Here is a 19,854-nt window from a genome sequence, read left to right as displayed (position 1 = left end):
ACATAACAAAAAACACGATTTAATAAACAAAAAGAAAATTTGAGAATGATGAAAGCTCGGATTTTTCAAGAAAGAACATACAAGAAAGCACCAAGAAAAATCGGATAATTTGCATGGCACTTGTAGCGACATTTTATTATTCTGGAATGCGAGGAATAGACCAATTTTTGAAAACGTGCAACCTATTGTATATACGTTTATTATTTACTTTTTTTAATGGAATTTATTTTCATTAAAAAAAAATTATGTCCACTTTAACACTCACATTAACAAGAGGACAAAATCTGAAAATTGGAGTACCAGTTCGAGACAATTGAAAACTGTGAGACTAAACCGATAATATGACGTAAAACGAGAGAGTTATGCTCGTTGAAGAACATGGAAAATGTAGACAGCAAACAAAATTTTATTTTGTATTTCAATGAATTGGTTTTTGTATTAATTATAATATATATAGTTTCACAATATAGAAATATTAACATATTCACGTTGAAGTGAAGAAACCCCACATGTCATTGTAGCCAAAAAAAAAATATTAAACATGTCTCCGGAAGGTGTCTGAATTAATGGAGATGATGAACATTTGACCAGTAAGTGATCTTGATTTCTTACTGGCAGCATTTTTTCGGATGAGCCTGTCATCCAGTACGGTTTACCTGACTAACATAATTTATATCTATCACATTAGTCCGAGATTTACCTAGTGCACATCAAATGACAGTGGTTGTCAATTCTCACGTCAAAAAATATTAAACATGATTTTTTGTATTCATCTCTTATATACTTGATGTAATTGACACATTCCTCTCCTGCATGTTATATTTAGTATTTGTACATAATATATTTATTATTTAACAACAAAATATTTTAACAACAAAATATTGTAAAAATAAAATTTAATACAAATAATAACATAATACTTACTAATAATATAATAAAGATATATTATTTTTTTCATATATAACATTCATTAATCTAAATTTAAACAACCACAATCGTCTAGAAACCTGATCTCGGTTTTGTTCATGTTATTCATATTGAATGAGTCTCATGTAAGACCGTCTCACTGATACTACTTTGTGAGACAGGTCGATCGTACTCATATTCACAATAAAAAGTTATACTCTTAACATAAAAAATTATATTTTTTCATGGATAACTCAAATAAGATATTCGTCACATAAATTCGACCCGTGAGACCGTCTCACACAAGTTTTTGTCAATCATATTAATAGTGTGTTTATCCAACCAACACATGACATATATATTGAATAAATAAATCATGATCACTCGTTTAACTATACGAATGAGTATCACGATTTTTCACTCAGCATCAGCACATATATTATATGTTTGAGTGAAGGAGGATGTAAAATGGCAACCCCACACCCACCTAAACTGCGTGTGTCACATGTTTGTGTGAATTGTGTAGTGAGCCCAAAGGCGTGAGGTTGGTGAGAAAGCCGCATACGTTTTGGATTCGATTCAAATAAAGTAGGGGCAACACACAAAATAGCAATTTTCTTACGGGAAATAAGCCACCTCAGCCTCGTGCTACTCTCCAGCAGGACACATTTCTTCACCACCTCTTCACCACCTCTTCACCTTCCATTGGAATTCGTCTGGGTTTTTCGTTTCCTGCTACATAGATCTGTTTTCTTGGATTTTTCTCGGTGTTTTTGGGTAAAGATTGTTTCTTTTTACGATTTCTGATCTGGGCGGTGAAGGAAAATGGAGGAGATATTTTTGTGTCAGTGGGGTGTGATTCGATCGCTGTTAGCTATTCTTCAATGGTGGAGTTTCAATGTCGCCGTCATTATCACCAACAAATGGATCTTTCAGGTGGGCTTCTTTTTTTTACTTTGTTTGTAGCTAAGATTCTCGAGTGAAAACAGCGTAATTTTTCGTGTTCTTGCGTTTTTTAAGTTTTGTACGCAGCTTAATTTGGTGGAATTTTGTTTCTTTTTTAGTTTGATGTTATGTGCAAATTGGCTTCTTTTTTTATTGATCTTTGTGTTTTTACTATTTCTTTTGGAATTTAGATTGTGTTTGTATATAGATTGAATTGTGTTTGTATATAGATAGAATTGTGTTTGTATATAGATAGAATTGTGTTTATTTATCGTGTGATTATGTTCCAAAGTTTGTGGCAATTCTAGTCTTGAGAAGGTTTCTGTGAATCGTCCGTCAGTTTGATTGGATTGAAGCAACTTTTCGTCTCTGTGTTTATGTTGTTTGTAAATCTTAAAGGCGTACTTTTTTTTGTCGATTTCTGGTTTTGTGACTGCTATATATTGTTTGTTTGTTTAACTTTCATAATCTACACTATGGTTGCATTTATATTTTTTTATGTGACATGTAAAAGTTGCATTTAACTAGTGTATTTGCTTGAGTGCATTTCATATTGGGGATACAAAGAACGTATTTATGAACTCCGTCTGTGTCGAGTTAACAAGTGTTTTTACTTGAGTGCATTTCATATTGGGGATGCAAAGAACGTATTTTTGAACTCTGTCCGTGTCGAGTCATACAATTGTAGCTGCTAAACTGGTCAGGATCTTTTTTTTTTTTTGTGGAGGGGAGGGGAGGGGGGAGGGGGTGGGATTTTTAGATCTTACAAAAGTTTATTAAAACTATCCCTGTGGAAGTATGCATTTGCTTGGGACTATCAGTGTTTAGAAGTGAAACAGTTTATAGGCAGGGAGTTAGTGATGAATGCTCCTATTTTAGTCCTTGAATGATGATGGAGGCTAGCTCTGATGAAATTTTACCCTGTGCAAATTTCAATTTCGTTATCAATTCACAAAATGGTTATACTCTTTTAAATTAGTCCAATCAATACAATATTAAATATGATAAAGTTTTGTGATATGATAACTTGGGTTGTGATTGTTCTATTAAATGTTCGTGAATGGATTTTTGTTACTATAATTGTTATGGCTAAATATAGATGTCCGTGTTTTTTCCTTAACAGAAATTGGACTTCAAGTTTCCGTTAACGGTATCGTGCATTCACTTTATATCCTCGGCAATCGGTGCATACCTGGTAATTAAAGTGCTAAAACTTAAGCCGCTCATTTTGGTCGAACCTGAAGATCGATGGAGGAGGATTTTTCCCATGTCATTTATATTTTGTATCAACATAGTTCTAGGAAACGTGAGCCTGCGGTATATTCCTGTTTCTTTCATGCAAACAATCAAATCTTTCACTCCTGCAACAACAGGTAAATTTTCGAAGAAAAATTTATTTCGAAGCATCAAATATTAGATTATTATTGTAAGGAAAAGCCATTATTAACGATGATTTAATTCATCAGAACTTTCGTTTAGTGGCTTCATTCAATGAACAACTATTTGATAAATTTTATGGATCTTATGTTGATGCATGACATGTTTTTTGGCTTCAACGGAAAATGCTACGTGGAGTTTTAATGCTTCCAAACAGTTGTCTTGCAGTGGCTGATCTGGAACAAGTATTTCGAATGGCAAATTTGGGCTTCTTTGATTCCCATTGTTGGAGGGATATTAGTTACGTCTATAACAGAGCTGAGTTTTAATATGCTCGGGTTCTGTGCTGCATTGTTTGGCTGCATCGCTACCTCTACAAAAACGATTCTTGCTGAGTCTCTGTTGCATGGGTACAAATTTGACAGGTACTGGTTTCACACCCTCTCGTTTTCCCCCTTCATTTATTTGGAACCACAAGCAATGTGAGAAGGAAGTTAACAACCATGGCGATAAGAGTAACAATTAACTCCTTTTACGTCCATTTCTTTCATGGTCCTAAAATGGATATGTGTTTCTTTTTCTTGTTTATTTTACGATAGTCTTTTATTTAATTTTATGCGTTAAAGAATGGTAAACTATTAAGAAATTATGTTTACTGCCTGCAGCATAAACACGGTATACTACATGGCGCCATTTGCAACTATGATCTTGGCTGTACCAGCCATTCTACTGGAAGGTTTGGGGGTTCTGAAATGGATTCATACATGCCCCTCACTTTTTTCATCTCTCCTTATCATCTTCGGATCGGGGGTTCTAGCTTTTTGCTTGAACTTTTCGATCTTTTATGTAATTCACTCCACAACTGCCGTGACATTCAATGTTGCGGGGAATCTAAAGGTGAGTTTTTCATTCTGGATACATATTCTTTATCTTCTTGTGTGTTATCTTAAGTGTCATGTGACGCAATAATGTTTGTTTGTTGAAGCACGACGGGGGATTCATCACTTGTAAATGGAATAAAAAATGTATTTTTTAAATGTTTATTTCTATTACCTATCACTTATTTAGTAGCCATTAATAGCAATGCAAAATGCACAGATTTTTATCTGAACTATGATGCAGAATTGGTTCATTTCCATTATATACTACGCTGGAAACAATAATTACCTTAGGTGGTCCGTGTGGGGTGTGGCTGTATTTACGGTTTAAATATATAAGTTGCATCTTAGCTTTTACTATAACTTCTGATAAATCGACGAGCCCTCGGTGGTACATACTATCTGTATTTCATCATAGAACTGGGCTTTGCAGTTTCCGGTGTCCTTGTGGTGGTCGTCACCTTCGTCAATGATACTGAAATCTTGTTTCATTTTTAAGGTTGCTGTTGCTGTCACATGTTCGTGGATGATCTTCCGAAACCCAATCTCGGTGATGAATGCCGTTGGATGTGCTATAACTCTAGCTGGATGTACCTTCTATGGATATGTTAGGCAAATGCTTTCACTCCAAACACCCGGAACCCCTCGTACCCCTCGAACACCTCGGACCCCACGAGGGAAAATGGAGTTGATTCCTTTAGTCAGCGAGAAATTAGACGATAAGGTTTGAGTCGAGCATCGGTTCTGTGTCGGCGGCCTGGTCGGAGAAAGGTAACAGGTGATGGGAGGTAGAAAGTAAAGAGTCTTTTTTCACCAAAGTAGGATCTAAAGAGGACCGCATATTTTGCTTGATTATATATATAGTCACTCTTCTTTTTAACTCAATGATTTCACATATTTATTCTTGTATGTATGAAAAGTGATGGATGTAATTCCTCAAAAAATTTAAAAGCAGAGATATCTTGTTTTGGGGATGATTAACCCATCTTTTTAAAGCATTTCTTGCTTGTTAACTCCTACAATTTTGTGCCTTTAAAATGAAGTGTAATTGATTGATGATAATATAATAAGCATCGTTCGCTGTATTACGTATTTGTTTCATCCAACGTTTGACTCAAATTCTAAAAAAATAGTATTAAAAATTATTATATTAGCACATATATATTGATTTATCATTTTTATATAATCACATGAGTCAAACTTTCTTATAAGTTTGAGATTGATTTACATTATTTAGTAACTAATCTTTGATATGTAAACAATATGCATGTTAAAGTTTAATACAAGGGTATTTTGTTAGGGAATATAAAGGAGTATTTGGGGGAAACAAATTGATAGATTTGAGATAAAAATCATAACCGAACCGATTTAATTAATATTTTAAAATTTTAAAATTGAATTTTTGAATTAATTTGATTCAGTCGTTTAATTGTGTTAAATCGAATTATTTTTCTTCTTTGATATCTTCTCAAATCATAATAAAATTTGGCAAAAACTTGTGTGAGACGGTCTCACGAGTCGTATTTTGTGAGACAGATCTCTTATTTGGATTATCAATAAAAAAATATTATTATATAATAATGTTGTAAATAGAAGAGCTGCCACAATGTCGCACTCTGCAAACGCGACTTATTCTAAAACTTAATGTTCTACCCAATAAGAAAGATATCTTCGTAATCATTGCTATTAGTCAAACCCAACGATCGGGGGAAGAAATTCCGATGGCAAAAGTTTCGTGCCACGTGTCCGTTGAGACGGCGAAGACGGTGTTGGAGGTAGCCGACCTGGCCTGGTCCGCCTTGGAGTGCGGCCACCGCCACAATAACCACGACCCGGAACCGCCGTCCGGTTTCGTTGAAGAAGATGCGGAATCCTTGAGGTCTGAAAATCATCGCCTCCGCCTATTGCTCGAGAAGAATCTGACGCTTCTGCAGGAGATGTCGGCTTCTCCTGCCTTGTCACAGAATTGCCCTCCCGATGTATGTTTCTTAAGTTTGGGAGATTCGAGTTATATATTTAATTTCAAGTAGTTGAATTTAGGTTCGAACTTTTTTTTTTTGCTGTTTAAAATGGTTTCATTTTCATTTTATTGTCTGAATTTTAAGTTTTGGGGAGATCGTAGTTGATGCTTGTTTTCGTTGATAAAAATCCAGCTCCACGAGAAGCTCTTATCTGCCGTAAGTGATGGAAGATTTCTGAATGAACTTGAATCCCTCCGTGAAAATTTTGATGGTGGTGCCACCTGCAAGTTTCCATTTGATGATCCATCAGGTCTTCTTTTCATTGCTCTAGCTTTGGCATTTTTGGTTTTAGGCATATACATTTTCTCATAAACGAATTTGAATTTGTTTGTTATTTGTCCTCGATTAAATAACAAAGCTCTCTTGAAGATTTTGAAGATCTGAATCTTGAAATTTACAATTGTGATCCTATTTTGGAGTAGAAATCAGCGTTCTATTGTTTTTGAATTCAGGGCTTTATGTTTGGTGCCTTTGTACTTTGCAAATTTGCTATATTGATTCATATTAAATGAGTGTTATCAGCATTACCGTTAAATGGTGATGGATCTAGATATTGCTCAAAACAGGTTTGGATTGCCTAATTATAGTGGTCTGTACTTTTCTTCGAGAAATGTGATCAGGTGCAGATTTGGAGAAAGTAGAAGTTTTGGTCAATGTGGATAGCGAGGAGCCAAGTTGGTGGGTGTGGGTTTCAGAAGAAATTATCCCACGTAAAATCGAGGAAAAGAGTGGAATCGACAATGAAGCTTATGTAATTGTAAGTGAAGAGCAAGTGGTGGATGGAGTGGCCTATTTTATGGCTAGATGTATTTTGGCCAACCCAAAAACTCAGGTATGTGACATGATCCAGGTTTTGATCTACTCCTATCTGGCTACCGTCTGTTTCTCTCAGTTGAACTAACAATTTATAACATCTTTCTCATGCAGAATCTTACTCCTCAAGAGCTTCAGAAAGGTACTCTTTGCATTCAAGTTTGTAGTAGGGAAACTTTGAGGGTTCTTTGTTTTTTCTCGTACACAATCTAGGAAACAAATATTATGGATGCCCTATTGGCTATACCTCAAACAAGTTGGTATTTATCTAATGCCAAACGGCTTTTATTGATTGTATATTATGTGGCAATTTCCATATCTCATGGACACCCTTTAACTTGCAGCCTTAATGAAAGCAATGGCAGGCATTAGTACTGTTGAGAAGATGCTGAACATTTGGCATGCAGGAATGATGTTTTATACCTTAGCCACGTGGGGACTAGCTCTGGCGAGGTAATGTCTGAATGGAAACTACCGAAACCGAAACGTCTGTACATATAGATGCTCCTTAATGCATTTGCTCCATAAGTTTCTGTTTTGACATGATTGAAATATAATCTGAAAGTCGGAGATTTTTTTATCCCTGTTAACACCTGATCGATCATCTCCGTTTGTTGGTGCATTATGTGTGACAGTCTGACTGTCTTTTTTATGTACTTGTGCCTTCACTTTGCAGTTTGTACCATGGCCGTGCCATTTTGAAGCTTGCTGCGACTGGGGTTCATCATTCAAGCAAGCTAGTCATGAAAGCCCTCTAAAAACGTCGCCGTCTACAAACTGAATCTTGGTTTGTGTAGATTCTCGTGCTTCCCGCACCTGGTACTTGTACATAAACGCTATGATCTCTTTGAAATTCAGATCAATATGTATATATCATATGAATCCTTTGGATGATTAAATATGTTTCATGACATTTCTTGTAAAAGTTGTGATTGGAATGAAAATTTGTATTCCAACTTCTATCGTCTGAGGCCTTGGTTGTTTCGTTGAAATGCTGAAGACTAACGACTATTGAATAGATTCCATGTGTGTGTGTGTGTGTGTGTAAATTAGTTGTGAAAAACGTGAAGTGCTGAATTAAAACAGCGATTTACGAGGATGCTGAAAGAATGAAAAGTTGAAACAAAATGGAAATTTAGTTTTAAAATATTTTGGTAAAAAAACCCTACTGACATTTTCATATAAAAAAGTCTAATTTAGCAAAATTCAGCACCTTAAGTGAGCTTTAATAAATTTAATATAAAGAAATAAACTTTGTTACGAACATTTCGGTTAATTATATGTTTTTAAAACAATTACATAATCTTCAAATTGTTATCATATAAATTATTACGTTTTTATTAAATTTAAGGAAAATTGTTTTTTCCTTTGTGTTTTGATTATTTGAGATTTTATTCATTTATATTATCAAATTTTAGTTTTAGTTTGAGATATCTTTATGTTTTTCGTAATTTTTTTTTCACGTAAAATCAATGCATTGTTGATATGGCCTTAGCGTCTATAATGATATGTAAACACTCATAATGAAAAATAAGTAAAATTTCCAAAAATTCAAAAATATATTACTAAAATTTAAATATGATACATAGATGACGAAAAACGCAAAATTAATAAAAAAAAAAACAAAAATTTGTGTGAGACGGTCTCATAGGTGGTATTTTGTTAAATAAATCTCTTATTTGGGTCATTCATGAAAAATATTATTTTTTAAGCTAATAGTATTACTTTTTATTGTGAATATCGGTAGGATTGACCCATCTCACAGATAAAAATTCGTGAAATCTTCTCACAAGATATCTACTCCACATATATAGTCATATGATTTTAAAGTTTAAATAAAAATAAAATAAAAGTTTCCAAATAACTTTTTTCTTGATAAACTTGTTTATTATATATCACAATCTTATAAAAAAAAATTCGCTATTCCCTATTTTTGTAATACAAAATAAAATTTTAAATATAAATAAATAAAATAAAGATTAAATATGAGAAGTGAACTGGCAAGATCTATCAGAATCTCGTCGGATCCACTGTTGACCTATGCTCGATGGGTACTGTCAGGTTTGAATCTTTGATTTTACGCAACCAAATCTTATCCGTAATTATTTTTTTTAATTTTTATAATTAGAAGAAGATAATATACGATTTGTTGGATCATTGTAAAACAGACGTGTTATCTTGTCCAAATTTATATAGTCGGAAAGATAATTGTTACAATTGGGTCTTAAATCCGATGTTTTATCTATAACTTGAGACATTTGTTTTATGACAAAAATTTGTGTGAGACGGTCTCACGGGTCGGATTTTGTGAGACTGATATCTTATTTGAGTCATCCATGAAAAAGTATTGATTTTTATTGTGAATATCAGTAGGGTTGACCCGTCTCACAGATAAAGATTCATAGCACTGTGTCACAAAAAATATACTCTTGTTTTATACGTGTTACAAGTTCTAGCGCAAAAACTTGTGTGAGACGGTCTCACGGATCGTATTTGTGAGACGGATCTCTTATTTGGGTCAACCATGAAAAAGTATTACTTTCTATGCTAAAAGTATTACTTTTTATTGTGAATATGGGTAGAGTTGACCCGTCTCACAGATTAAAATCCGTGAGACGGTCTCACATGAGACCCACTAAAATTCTAGATGTTGATATTATTATAGTTCATTATATATAAAGACTCAAAATCTTCTCTTTGCATGTTTTTGGAATTTATATGATTTGAGATTTGATTTGTTTCCTTATTTCTTTTTTTTTTCCATTTTAAAGTCGGAGCTATAAAAAATAAAATCAATTTGCCAATTTGGATTTATAGAACATTCAAAATTTCATATTTATGATTTAAACATGCTCATATTCTAAAGTTTGAGCTATAAAAATTAAAATAATTTGCCAATTTGGATGTTTAGAACATTCAAAATTTCATATTTATGATTTTAACGTGCATGTGAGCATATTATAATTAAGTCAAGCCATTCAACCAAAATTCCAACAAATCTCAATTCTATACTAGCTCGAGTCGTGTTCGAGTAACTTGATTCACTCTTGAGTCGAGTCTCGACTCTCATATCTTATCATTCTACTGGAGTTCGAGAGATAAAATCAAATAATATCAAATTACAGAAAGCAGTAGATACTTCATTCGATTTGGTTCGTTTCCATCGCTATCCATTCAGTTAAATATATTTTCTCCTGCAACTCATATATATATATATATATATATATATATAAAATCCAACACCATTAATATTTCTCCTGTTTCTCTCCATACGCACACTAACAAAAATCGAAGGAAATGAGAGATTGGAGAGGAGACGAAGAAGACGACAATGGCGGCGAGAGGGTCTGCTGTTACTTCCATCCGAGGGAGATGGTGATCGGGGTCTGCGCTTTCTGCTTGCATGAGAGACTCTCCGCCATAGCTTCGAGCCAGGAGAGAACGAAGCGCCATTTTCACCACACTTTCTGCAGTTTGAAGAAGGTTTTCTCACTCACGAGATTCTTCAATCGCGTGGAGAATTTCAAGCAGCGGAAGAAATCTGAGGACTCCGATGGATGCTCTTCGTCTCTCTGCAGTCAAGAAGGTGATGATTCCAGCACCATTTTCTTCTTGATTTTTTTTTATCAGGAAACAAAAACCAGGTTTTCATGGTAAATTAATCCTTTTCGACCCGAAAATTTCGTCTCAAACTTGATATTTTGATATCAAATTAGTTATAAGTGATGACTCCTTCTTTATAACTTTTTTATCCCTACTCAGTCAATTTAACATAGGTAAAAAATCTGTGAGACGATCTCACGGGTCGTATTTGTGAAATGAATATTTTATTTGGATCATCCATTAAAAATATTATTTTTTATGCTAAGAGTATTATTTTTATTTGAATATCGATAGGAGTGACCCGTCTCACAGATTAAGATCCATGAAACGGTCTCACTATGATACCATTTTTTATCATTGTTGTACATTTCAGATTGCAAATTAAAGATGAGAATTATAGTAATTAGGTGATTTATTTGATTTTATTTCATGTAAATGGTTGAAGTATAATATTACCTAATCCAATTACTTAAATGCAAATATAATATAAGATAGATATATTAGTAAATTTGTTTATGATTTGATTTATAGAGAATAAAATATTAATGTATATTTTTAGAAATTAAATCTGCTCATATTTACAATGAAAAATATTATTTTTAACATAAAAAAATATACATTTTTATGGATGACCCAATTTGTTTTTTGTTTAAAGTTTGTGAGTTGGGGATGAATTTTATTTTTGGTGCCGTGATTATATTAATATAACAGAATAATGAAAGGAAATAAAGTTTCGAGTCGAAAATATCTTGCCTTACTAGAGAAAATGTCAAAAAAATTGGTGATTATTTGGATATGTTGTGACATGAATTTATTTGATGATAGTGTGAAGAAAAGTGACATTAGAGCACATAATTCAAATACATTTACTATTTTTTCATTCATTTGTGAGATAGAAAGTTTAATTAAATATATGTTCATTCTCAGACTCATTCATATCCATTAAGTTTGAAGCCAATGGTGTGGCTTTATGGGATAAAGATAAAATCCCCAAAATACCCCTCAATTCGCGATCTTGGACTCATGGCAAAGGGAACAAGGTCAAGAAAATCAAGAAGAGTGTGTTGGGACGCTTGAAGCCATGCGGCATGCCGAGGTGGCGAAGGCGGATTGGTCGGTTCTTGGATTTTTTTAAATGGAGGAAGTCCAAGAAGGAAAGTAGATGCAAGAGAAGAAAGGTAGAGGGTTCAAGAGCAAGATTTTTTTTTTTTTTTTTTTTTTTTTTTTATTTCCTAATCTAGGGGGAGGAAAGGTCTCGATCCCGAGACCCATTACAGGATTAGAAGGCTAAGAAAAAGTACCAATGAATAAAGGGCAAAAAAGACATTTCAGCCTATTTATTTTTGTGAGTAAAGTGAAAATGTTATATGTTGGCCAATTTATTTTTTTAATCTACAACAATATTTTTTTCCCATAATTTAAGTAAAAAAATTGTAGCAATAACTTGAGATGATTTTTTTCAGTGTAAATATAAATATTTTTATCATTTAAGATTTACATTAGCAATCAGTCTAGATCTTCTTTTTCATAATATATTTCATTAATTGATATATTAACATAAAATAAATTCTACCATGATTTTATATGATGTAATTACTTATTATAAGAAGAATAAATTTAATTAAGATAAGTTTATATAGTCTAATTTTTATGAATGTAGAAAATGAGATAATTTAGGAAAGATTATATCAGATTTGCAAGCAAATTTAATCAATTTGTTAAAGATAAAAATTTACGATAAAAAGTAAAAATCTCAAACTCATAAAATATATTAAACTACATACTTTATAAAAAAAATTCTCCACTCAATTGTGTTTTTTTCACAAATTGAGAGACTTATTTATTTAATTTATTTGAAAATAATTCAAAAATAAATACATCATTACATACATTATCGCACACTAATTTTTAATATTTACAAATCTTATTTTCAACATTCAATAATTTCTATTCTTATTTTCAACAAAATTTATGATTATAGACTTTTATTATTTATTATTATTTTTATGAAAAAATGTAAAGGGGTACTTCTTATTTTCAACACAATTTATGATTATAGACTTTTATTATTTATTTAATTTTTATGAAAAAATGTAAAGGGGTACTTTTGTCTAAGCATTTATAAATATTATAAATATCACTAACATGCTTTTTATGTATAAACTTAAATAAATCTTAGTTTACGTGATGAGATAGTGAATTATGTATAATATATGGATTATAAATCTATATATATAGATTACATTATGATTTATAATTCTAATTATTTTTGTATGACTTGAGTCAAATATCAGATGAAATAATCATGTATAATAAAATTGAATTATTGAACAAAAAATTGGAATAATCTTGTTTGCACATGTGAAAAGGAGATGTTCATTGCTCAAATATAGCCCAAGTTTATATAAATTTTCCACTTGTTGTCATTAAGGAAAATAATAGTAATCTCTTCTCAAAAGGGTTGGTTTTATATTTTGAAAAGACATAATTTTGTCCTCAACTCCACAATAGCATATATGCATTTGCATACAAGTTTATTGTAAGACGATCTCATAGATTTTTATTTGTAAGACCAGGTCAATCATGTTCATTTTTTACATAAAAAAAATGTTTTTCATGAGTTATTAAAATAAAATATATATCACAAAATTGATCCGTGAAAATGTCTCACATAAATTTTTATGACAAAACATTTTTTTTTTTTTTTTTGTGTAGTCCCCTCTGCTGGCTCTACTCATCAATGTGAAAATTATACAAGGACCTCCATGATGGGATGATATTGAAAAAAGTGTGATCTTGTGACCTACAAAATGACAAGATATGCAATATAAGATTTCGGTATCCATCACGAAGAATTATTCTTTAATCCATTTTCGAATCGGATCCATGACATCGAACAAGATTTCTAAGTTAAACAAGAAACTAGTCTGAGAAACAAGGACAGACCTAAAGATTTAATATCGGAATGTAAGAACGAGCAAGTAAACTGTAAGGTCCGAGATGTTATCATTTTGTGAGACCCCGAAAATAAAATCGTGTTGATGGCACTTTTGTAATTAAGTGGAAAAATAGTTGAATTAAATTTAAGGGCAATTTCGTAAATAGTGGATGGCATTTTCGTAATTATTGAATGACTTTGCTGGATGGTATTTTCGTAATTTCTGGATGGTATTTTCGTAATTATTGAATGACATTGCTGGATGGCATTTTCGTAATTGCTGGATGGCATTTTCGTAATTTTGAAAGAACTTGGATGAATTTTGAGAGGGGGCCGCGTACGATTTGCATGCAAGTATATATATATTTGGTTATTTCCCAACGAATCCAGAAGGAGAGAAGCAACCGATTCTCTGAAAATCCCTCAAGCCTCGTCGTGTGTTTAATTTGTGATTTTGATAATTCCGTCTATCCGATTTGAATCCGACTTCGGTACCGAGTTCCTATCGACGTAGGCTACAACTGGACGTAAGTTTTACTACGTTTTGACATGTTTAGAAATTATGATATTGTCAGAATTGAATGGAACTCATATATGATGTTCTTGACATATTAGACATCGTAGAATCGAAGTCAGATTGAGAAACGGACTGATTATAGAATTGTTATGAATTTTTAGGGTATATTGATTTATACCAGACAGATTTGAATTGTGATTGGATTATGGATTGTATTGGATATGGGTTATGGATTGTAACTGTGATATGAGGATATGGTATTGACGAGGATATCGGGATTGTACCGTTATGCCGTTGATTTTGAATTAAATCCAGATTGATCAGATTGTTATTGATTTGAAAGGTATATTGACATGAGATTATTGATATTGTCATTGCCAGACAGACTGTGAATTCAGGACTTCGACTGAGCCAGAAACCGACGAAAGAAAGGTATAAGTCAATGTGGTATTGGGAGATCGACTTGAGTCGGTTAGACTTGAGTTTCCCTAAATCACATACTTTACTTTATTGCATTGATATTGCATTGATTTGATTGATATACTTGTTCTCTTGATTATAGATAGCAGGTATTAGACGAGTAGTCTTATGACAGAAGTGCCTGATAGTGGTGGGATCATCACGGGCACATTGCACGATGTCATGAGATATTGTATTGGTGGAAGTGACATAGTCTGCTACTGGATAATTGGCTATCGATGTGGATAGAATTATAGCTCATTCTATTACTGGTTATCAGTATTGTATCGATGTGGATAGAATTATAACTTCTTCTATTACTGTTGATCGATGTTATATCGATGTGGATAGAATCGGAGTTTCTTCTATTACTGGTGATCGATACTATACTGATGTGGATAGAAACAGAGCTTCTTCTATTACTGGTGATCGATACTATATCGACGTGGATAGAACTGGAGTCTTTTCTATTACTGTTGGTCGATATGGAATGCCAATGTCTGGAAACCGGGATCCCTAGGCTAGGATTGAGTCTAGTCTGAGTCGTGGAGTCACGAGCATTGTCGACAGTTTGATATTGATTATGTTTCAGATGTTGATACATTGTTACCTGATTACATGCTGTATGTTGTTTATATGATTGCATGTTTCGTTGATTTATACTGGGATTATATTCTCACCGGAATTATCCGGCTGTTGTCTTGTCTGTATGTGTACATGACAACAGGTGGGACAGGATCATGGTCAAGGAGATGAGGAGAGATCGTGATTAGAGTGGAGACTACGGACTTTGATTATGATGTATAATAGGGTTTGAACACTTGACATTAGTTGTTAAACCTTAGTTTAGTTTTAATGCATGCAGTACAGGACTTGTATTGTATTTTATACTGATATGTATATGAGTTTGATTTCACTACGTTCCGCATTTTTTTAAAAAAAATAAAAATTTAGACCATGTTTTATAATTGATTAATTAGTCCCAATGATGATTAAGAACTGAATTAGCGTCCGGGTCCCCACATAAACAATTTAGTTGTCAAAAGATATTTTTTTTTTGGGTCATTGAACATGAATGATGAATTTGAACAATAAATCAAATAAATTCATCCATAAAAAAACTTTGAATCAATGGGACAAAATATTTTAGACAAGGAAAGAGTTGGTGAAGAGGGGACCCCTCCCCCCCTCTTATCCACCAAAAGAATCAAGAAAATGTTGCACATTGATTTTGTCACAACATGTGCAAAACTATTTCATTAAATAATACCAAGAAAACACTATAAACAAACACGTGATACCCCCGGATGGAGGATGGGCTCGGCCCGCTCCCGATAGCCCATCTCGAGGGAGGCCCAGCACTCAAAGGAGCACTTGAAGTCATCAGCGGGAGGTCATCCCAGCCGACCTCCCAAAACAGCAGGACCGTCGATCAGAGAGGGCGGCTGAGGTCCCGTGCCGACCTCCCTTGCCGACCTCCCCGCATGAAGCCGAGCTGACCTCCTACATAGAGATATCGGGACGATTGGAGATGCATTACCCGAGCTCCCTAGCCGACCTCCTATACCGAGCCGACCTCCAACCAAGCCGACCTCCCAGAAGGTGATAGAAGGACAATTGGAGACTCTCCGGCCGAGCTCCCAGGAGGTCCCAGCATCAGGCGGACTCATATCCACAAGAGTTCTTATTCAAACAATAAGCGCGTAGCCCACCCAGATCAAAGCCCAGAAAGGCAAAGCCCATCGGAGATCTAAGCAAATCTATCACGATATCTTATCAAATCTTCCGAAGATTCTGAGGATCCAATCCTACCAAAACTAGGACTCTATTATTTCCCTATAAATATCAGGTTCATTTCATTATTTTATTCATTCATACTTTTTCACATTCTCTTTGCACACACAGTTTTCTCTCTCAGTTTTCTGACTTGAGCGTCGGAGGGGCTACGCCGGAACAACCTTCCGGCCCCCTTCTAACACTCTTGTTTGTGTTTCTGGATTTCGAGGTGTCTGATCCGAGCTCCCAAGATGAAGATCCGACCTCCCAGACAGCGTTCAAACGTTTGGTCCGAGCTCTCCAAGCAGGGATCTGACCTCCCAGCTAGCATCACCGATTTCAGCGATATCAATTGGCGCCGTCTGTGGGAATACTGAGAAGACGTAGACATGTGGGGACGAACAGGTATAAGAACAGGCCCTGCGCGTGGTAACCGAGGTCGCGGAGGTGGCAACCAGGGCCATGCAGATGGTAACCGAGGTCGAGGAGGTGGCAACCAGGGCCATGCAGATGGTGACCGGGCTCCCGGAGGTGGCCAAGGCCGAGGTGTGGCTGATCTTAGTCTAGACCAATTGGCCCAGTTAATTAATAGGTCTGTAAATGAGGCCCTCCGTCGAAATCGTACTCCATCACCACCGCCACAACAACAACCTCCTCCTCCTCCTCCTCCTCCCCCTCTTCCCGACCATATGGAAGCCATTTGGGAGGAAGTCAGGAGGCTTGGCAGGCGAATGGGGGGCCGACCTCCCGTATTGGACAGAGAAAGCCCACTCTCCCTCGAGATACTGAATGAAGACCTCCCCGTTAATTTCCGCCAACCAACCGTCAAGGATTATGATGGAAGTACTGACCCCGAAGAACACCTTGGAAGGTTCAATAATTCTGCTTTGCTTCATCGATACTCAGATGGGGTCAAATGCCGGGTCTTCCTTACCACCCTAGTAGGACCCGCCCAGAGGTGGTTCGATTTGCTCCCGCCACATTCCATTACCAGCTTTCGAGAATTCAGCACCCTATTCATAAACCAGTATGCTACAAGTAAGAAATACTTGAAAACCTCATTGGGCCTATTCAATTTGAAACAAGGAGATACAGATTCGCTGAGGGACTTCATTAGACGATTCAACAGTGCGGCCTTGGAGGTCCCAGCTGCAGCAACAGAAACCTTGGTAAATGCTTTCACGCAAGGGCTCCGAGGGGGACAATTTTTCAATTCCTTGGTCAAGAAACCCCCTCAAAGTTATGATGAGCTCCTGAGCCGAGCTGAGAAATACGTGAATCTTGAGGATGCACAAAGGCAAAGGCGAGTGGATATCCGACCCGATGATAAAAATAAGGGCAAAGAGAAAGTGGAACCAAGTAGGAAAAGGCCTGCAGAAAGAACAGAGGAACGGAGCCGAGGTCCTGGACCTTTCCCTTATGCCCCGCTGGCCATGAGTTTGGAAAGAGCCATGGCAATTTGCGAAGAAAGAAGAAAGTTAGAGCGCCCAAAACAAGCTGAAAAGGGGCCACGTTTACCTCCCTCAGATAAGTTCTGTGAGTTCCATCAAGAGTATGGCCATGTTACGAATGATTGCCAGAAATTAGGTGAGGAGGTCCAAAGGATCATGCAGAGAGACCCTCACATGAAGAACCTCTTAGCCCGACCAGAGGGAAGGTACCGAGATGATAGACGAGATCGAGGACCTCCTGGGGTGAATCAGAGGCCACAAACCCGGGAGAACCGACCCAACCGAGGGGGTCGAGATGACCCCCCGCAACATCAAGGCCCTCAGGTTCAGCAAATTGCTAATGATCCGACCAGAGGTACAATTCATATGATAACGGGCGGCGCCACTGACGGAGATTCAGGCAGAGCTCGTAAAGCTCATGGTCGGAGATTGGAAAATATGGGGTTAGACCTTACCCCCAAAGATGACCCCATCATTGGCTTCGGGCCAGATGATATGAAAGGTGTTATGGCACCTCATAACGACGCCTTACTGGTCACTCTTACTATCGCCAACTATGACGTCGCAAGAATCTTTGTTGACACCGGAAGCTCAGTTAACGTTCTTTTCAAAAGAACCCTGGACCAAATGAAAGTGGAAGGTTTCGAGTTTGATCATATCTCTACGCCTTTATTTGGCTTCACAGGACATGCGGTCCAAACTGTAGGGCAAATCATGCTCCCCTTATCCCTAGGGACGGGACCTCACCGCATCACAAAAATGACATGTTTTACTGTGGTGGATGCCCCCTCTTCCTACAACGGAATACTTGGCCGACCTGCCCTGGCCGACTTCCGAGCTGTAAGCTCTACCTATCATCAAAAGCTGAAATATCCTGTAGGGAATGAAGTAGGAGTCATCAGGGGGGATCAGAAATCCTCTCGACGATGCTATGTGGATGAGGTAAGGCAAGAAGTCAAAAGATCTCGGACAGAGGTAGGGATGATTGTGGCCCAACCAAATATGACCTCCAGAAGAGAGGTTCAGCTCACCTCGGAAGAGGAGCCAGAAACGGTGGAAATAGGGGTCCAACGGAGTGTCAGGGTGGCGGCTGATCTTGATCCTGAAATTAAGCATGATCTGCTGGCTTGTCTGAAAGCTAATGTTGATGTATTTGCTTGGTCCTCACAAGAGCTTCGTGGGATCAGCCCCGGGATAATGGAGCACCACCTCAACACTCTTCCTGAAGCTCGGCCAGTCAAACAGAAGAAAAGGCATTTTGGTCCCGAGAAGGACAAGGTAATAAAAGAACAGGTAGACGAACTCCTTAAGGCAGGACATATTAGGGAGGTCTTTTTCCCTACATGGCTATCAAATGTTGTCCTGGTCCCCAAGAGCTCGGGAAAGTGGAGAATGTGCGTCGACTTCAGGGATCTTAATAAGGCTTGTCCAAAGGATTGTTACCCCTTGCCGAGGATTGACCAACTGGTAGACTCCACCGCAGGTCATCAGTACTTATGTTTGATGGATGCTTATCAGGGATACCATCAGATCCCCCTAGCAGAAGAAGACCAGGACAAAGTGAGTTTCATCACCTCCGAAGGGACGTTTTGCTATGTGGTGATGCCTTTCGGATTAAAAAATGCGGGAGCCACTTATCAGAGGCTCATGGATAAGGTCTTCTCAATTCAGATAGGAAGGAATGTGGAGGTCTACGTGGACGATATTTTGGTAAAGTCCAAGAATCCGGCGGACCTTATAGCCGACCTCCGTGAGACCTTTGCCACTCTGAGGTCTTATGGGTTAAAGCTAAACCCACAGAAGTGCACTTTTGGGGTCAAAAGCGGAAAGTTCCTGGGATATATGGTAACAGAGAGGGGGATTGAAGCCAACCCCGAGAAGGTAAAGGCCATCCAATCCATGTCACCTCCTGGGAATCTCCAAGAGGTCCAGAAGCTTGCCGGAAGAATCGCGGCTTTATCACGGTTCATTTCGAGGGCGGCACACCGAAGTCTGCCTTTCTTCCGAGTTCTCAGAAAGGCCAAAAAATTTGAATGGGATGCAGAGTGCACGAAGGCATTCGAAGACCTGAAGACATATCTGGCTGAGCTCCCGATACTAGCAAAGCCATCAGCAGGGGAGCAGTTGTATGTTTATCTATCAGCCACCGAAGCAGCTGTGAGCTCAGTCC

At 36.5% G+C, this 19,854-nt stretch overlaps 3 protein-coding genes across 3 annotated transcripts; all 3 read left to right on the top strand.

Annotated features, from left to right (window-relative positions):
• Nucleotides 1-1,403: 1,403 nt before the first annotated feature.
• Nucleotides 1,404-5,191, top strand: LOC140819896 (UDP-galactose transporter 1-like). Its single transcript, XM_073180155.1, has 5 exons — nucleotides 1,404-1,842; nucleotides 2,975-3,224; nucleotides 3,446-3,653; nucleotides 3,894-4,125; nucleotides 4,606-5,191. The coding sequence occupies exons 1-5, from the start codon at nucleotides 1,732-1,734 to the stop codon at nucleotides 4,834-4,836; spliced, it is 1,032 nt and encodes a 343-aa protein (XP_073036256.1). The 5' UTR covers nucleotides 1,404-1,731; the 3' UTR covers nucleotides 4,837-5,191.
• Nucleotides 5,192-5,777: 586 nt separating this feature from the next.
• LOC140820045 (uncharacterized) lies at nucleotides 5,778-7,904 on the top strand. The gene is made up of 6 exons (XM_073180356.1): nucleotides 5,778-6,085; nucleotides 6,260-6,377; nucleotides 6,748-6,959; nucleotides 7,055-7,082; nucleotides 7,285-7,393; nucleotides 7,617-7,904. The coding sequence occupies exons 1-6, from the start codon at nucleotides 5,828-5,830 to the stop codon at nucleotides 7,696-7,698; spliced, it is 807 nt and encodes a 268-aa protein (XP_073036457.1). The 5' UTR covers nucleotides 5,778-5,827; the 3' UTR covers nucleotides 7,699-7,904.
• A 2,288-nt stretch (nucleotides 7,905-10,192) lies between these two features.
• LOC140820162 (uncharacterized) lies at nucleotides 10,193-11,784 on the top strand. The gene is made up of 2 exons (XM_073180486.1): nucleotides 10,193-10,526; nucleotides 11,471-11,784. Exons 1-2 carry the CDS (start codon nucleotides 10,238-10,240, stop codon nucleotides 11,782-11,784), a joined length of 603 nt encoding a protein of 200 aa, XP_073036587.1. The 5' UTR covers nucleotides 10,193-10,237.
• The last annotated feature ends 8,070 nt before the right edge of the window (nucleotides 11,785-19,854 follow it).

Source organism: Primulina eburnea, chromosome 18 (genome assembly GCF_022965805.1).
Source record: "Primulina eburnea isolate SZY01 chromosome 18, ASM2296580v1, whole genome shotgun sequence".
Classification (NCBI taxonomy): Eukaryota; Viridiplantae; Streptophyta; class Magnoliopsida; order Lamiales; family Gesneriaceae; genus Primulina; species Primulina eburnea.
The sequence above is the reverse complement of the archived record's forward strand: the minus strand, read 5'-3'. Positions and strand labels throughout refer to the sequence as shown.

What these genes read in the sequence shown, in the direction of transcription:
- LOC140820045 (XM_073180356.1), top strand. Translation starts at nt 5,828, where the DNA reads ATGGCAAAAGTTTCGTGCCACGTGTCCGTTGAGACGGCGAAGACGGTG. An exon ending in TCCATTTGATGATCCATCAG is followed by an intron (nt 6,378 to 6,747) that starts GTCTTCTTTTCA and finishes AAATGTGATCAG; the next exon opens with GTGCAGATTTGGAGAAAGTA. An exon ending in TGGGGACTAGCTCTGGCGAG is followed by an intron (nt 7,394 to 7,616) that starts GTAATGTCTGAA and finishes TTCACTTTGCAG; the next exon opens with TTTGTACCATGGCCGTGCCA.
- LOC140819896 (XM_073180155.1), top strand. Translation starts at nt 1,732, where the DNA reads ATGGAGGAGATATTTTTGTGTCAGTGGGGTGTGATTCGATCGCTGTTA. An exon ending in CATGGGTACAAATTTGACAG is followed by an intron (nt 3,654 to 3,893) that starts GTACTGGTTTCA and finishes TACTGCCTGCAG; the next exon opens with CATAAACACGGTATACTACA. An exon ending in ATGTTGCGGGGAATCTAAAG is followed by an intron (nt 4,126 to 4,605) that starts GTGAGTTTTTCA and finishes TTCATTTTTAAG; the next exon opens with GTTGCTGTTGCTGTCACATG.
- LOC140820162 (XM_073180486.1), top strand. Translation starts at nt 10,238, where the DNA reads ATGAGAGATTGGAGAGGAGACGAAGAAGACGACAATGGCGGCGAGAGG. An exon ending in GTCTCTCTGCAGTCAAGAAG is followed by an intron (nt 10,527 to 11,470) that starts GTGATGATTCCA and finishes GTTCATTCTCAG; the next exon opens with ACTCATTCATATCCATTAAG.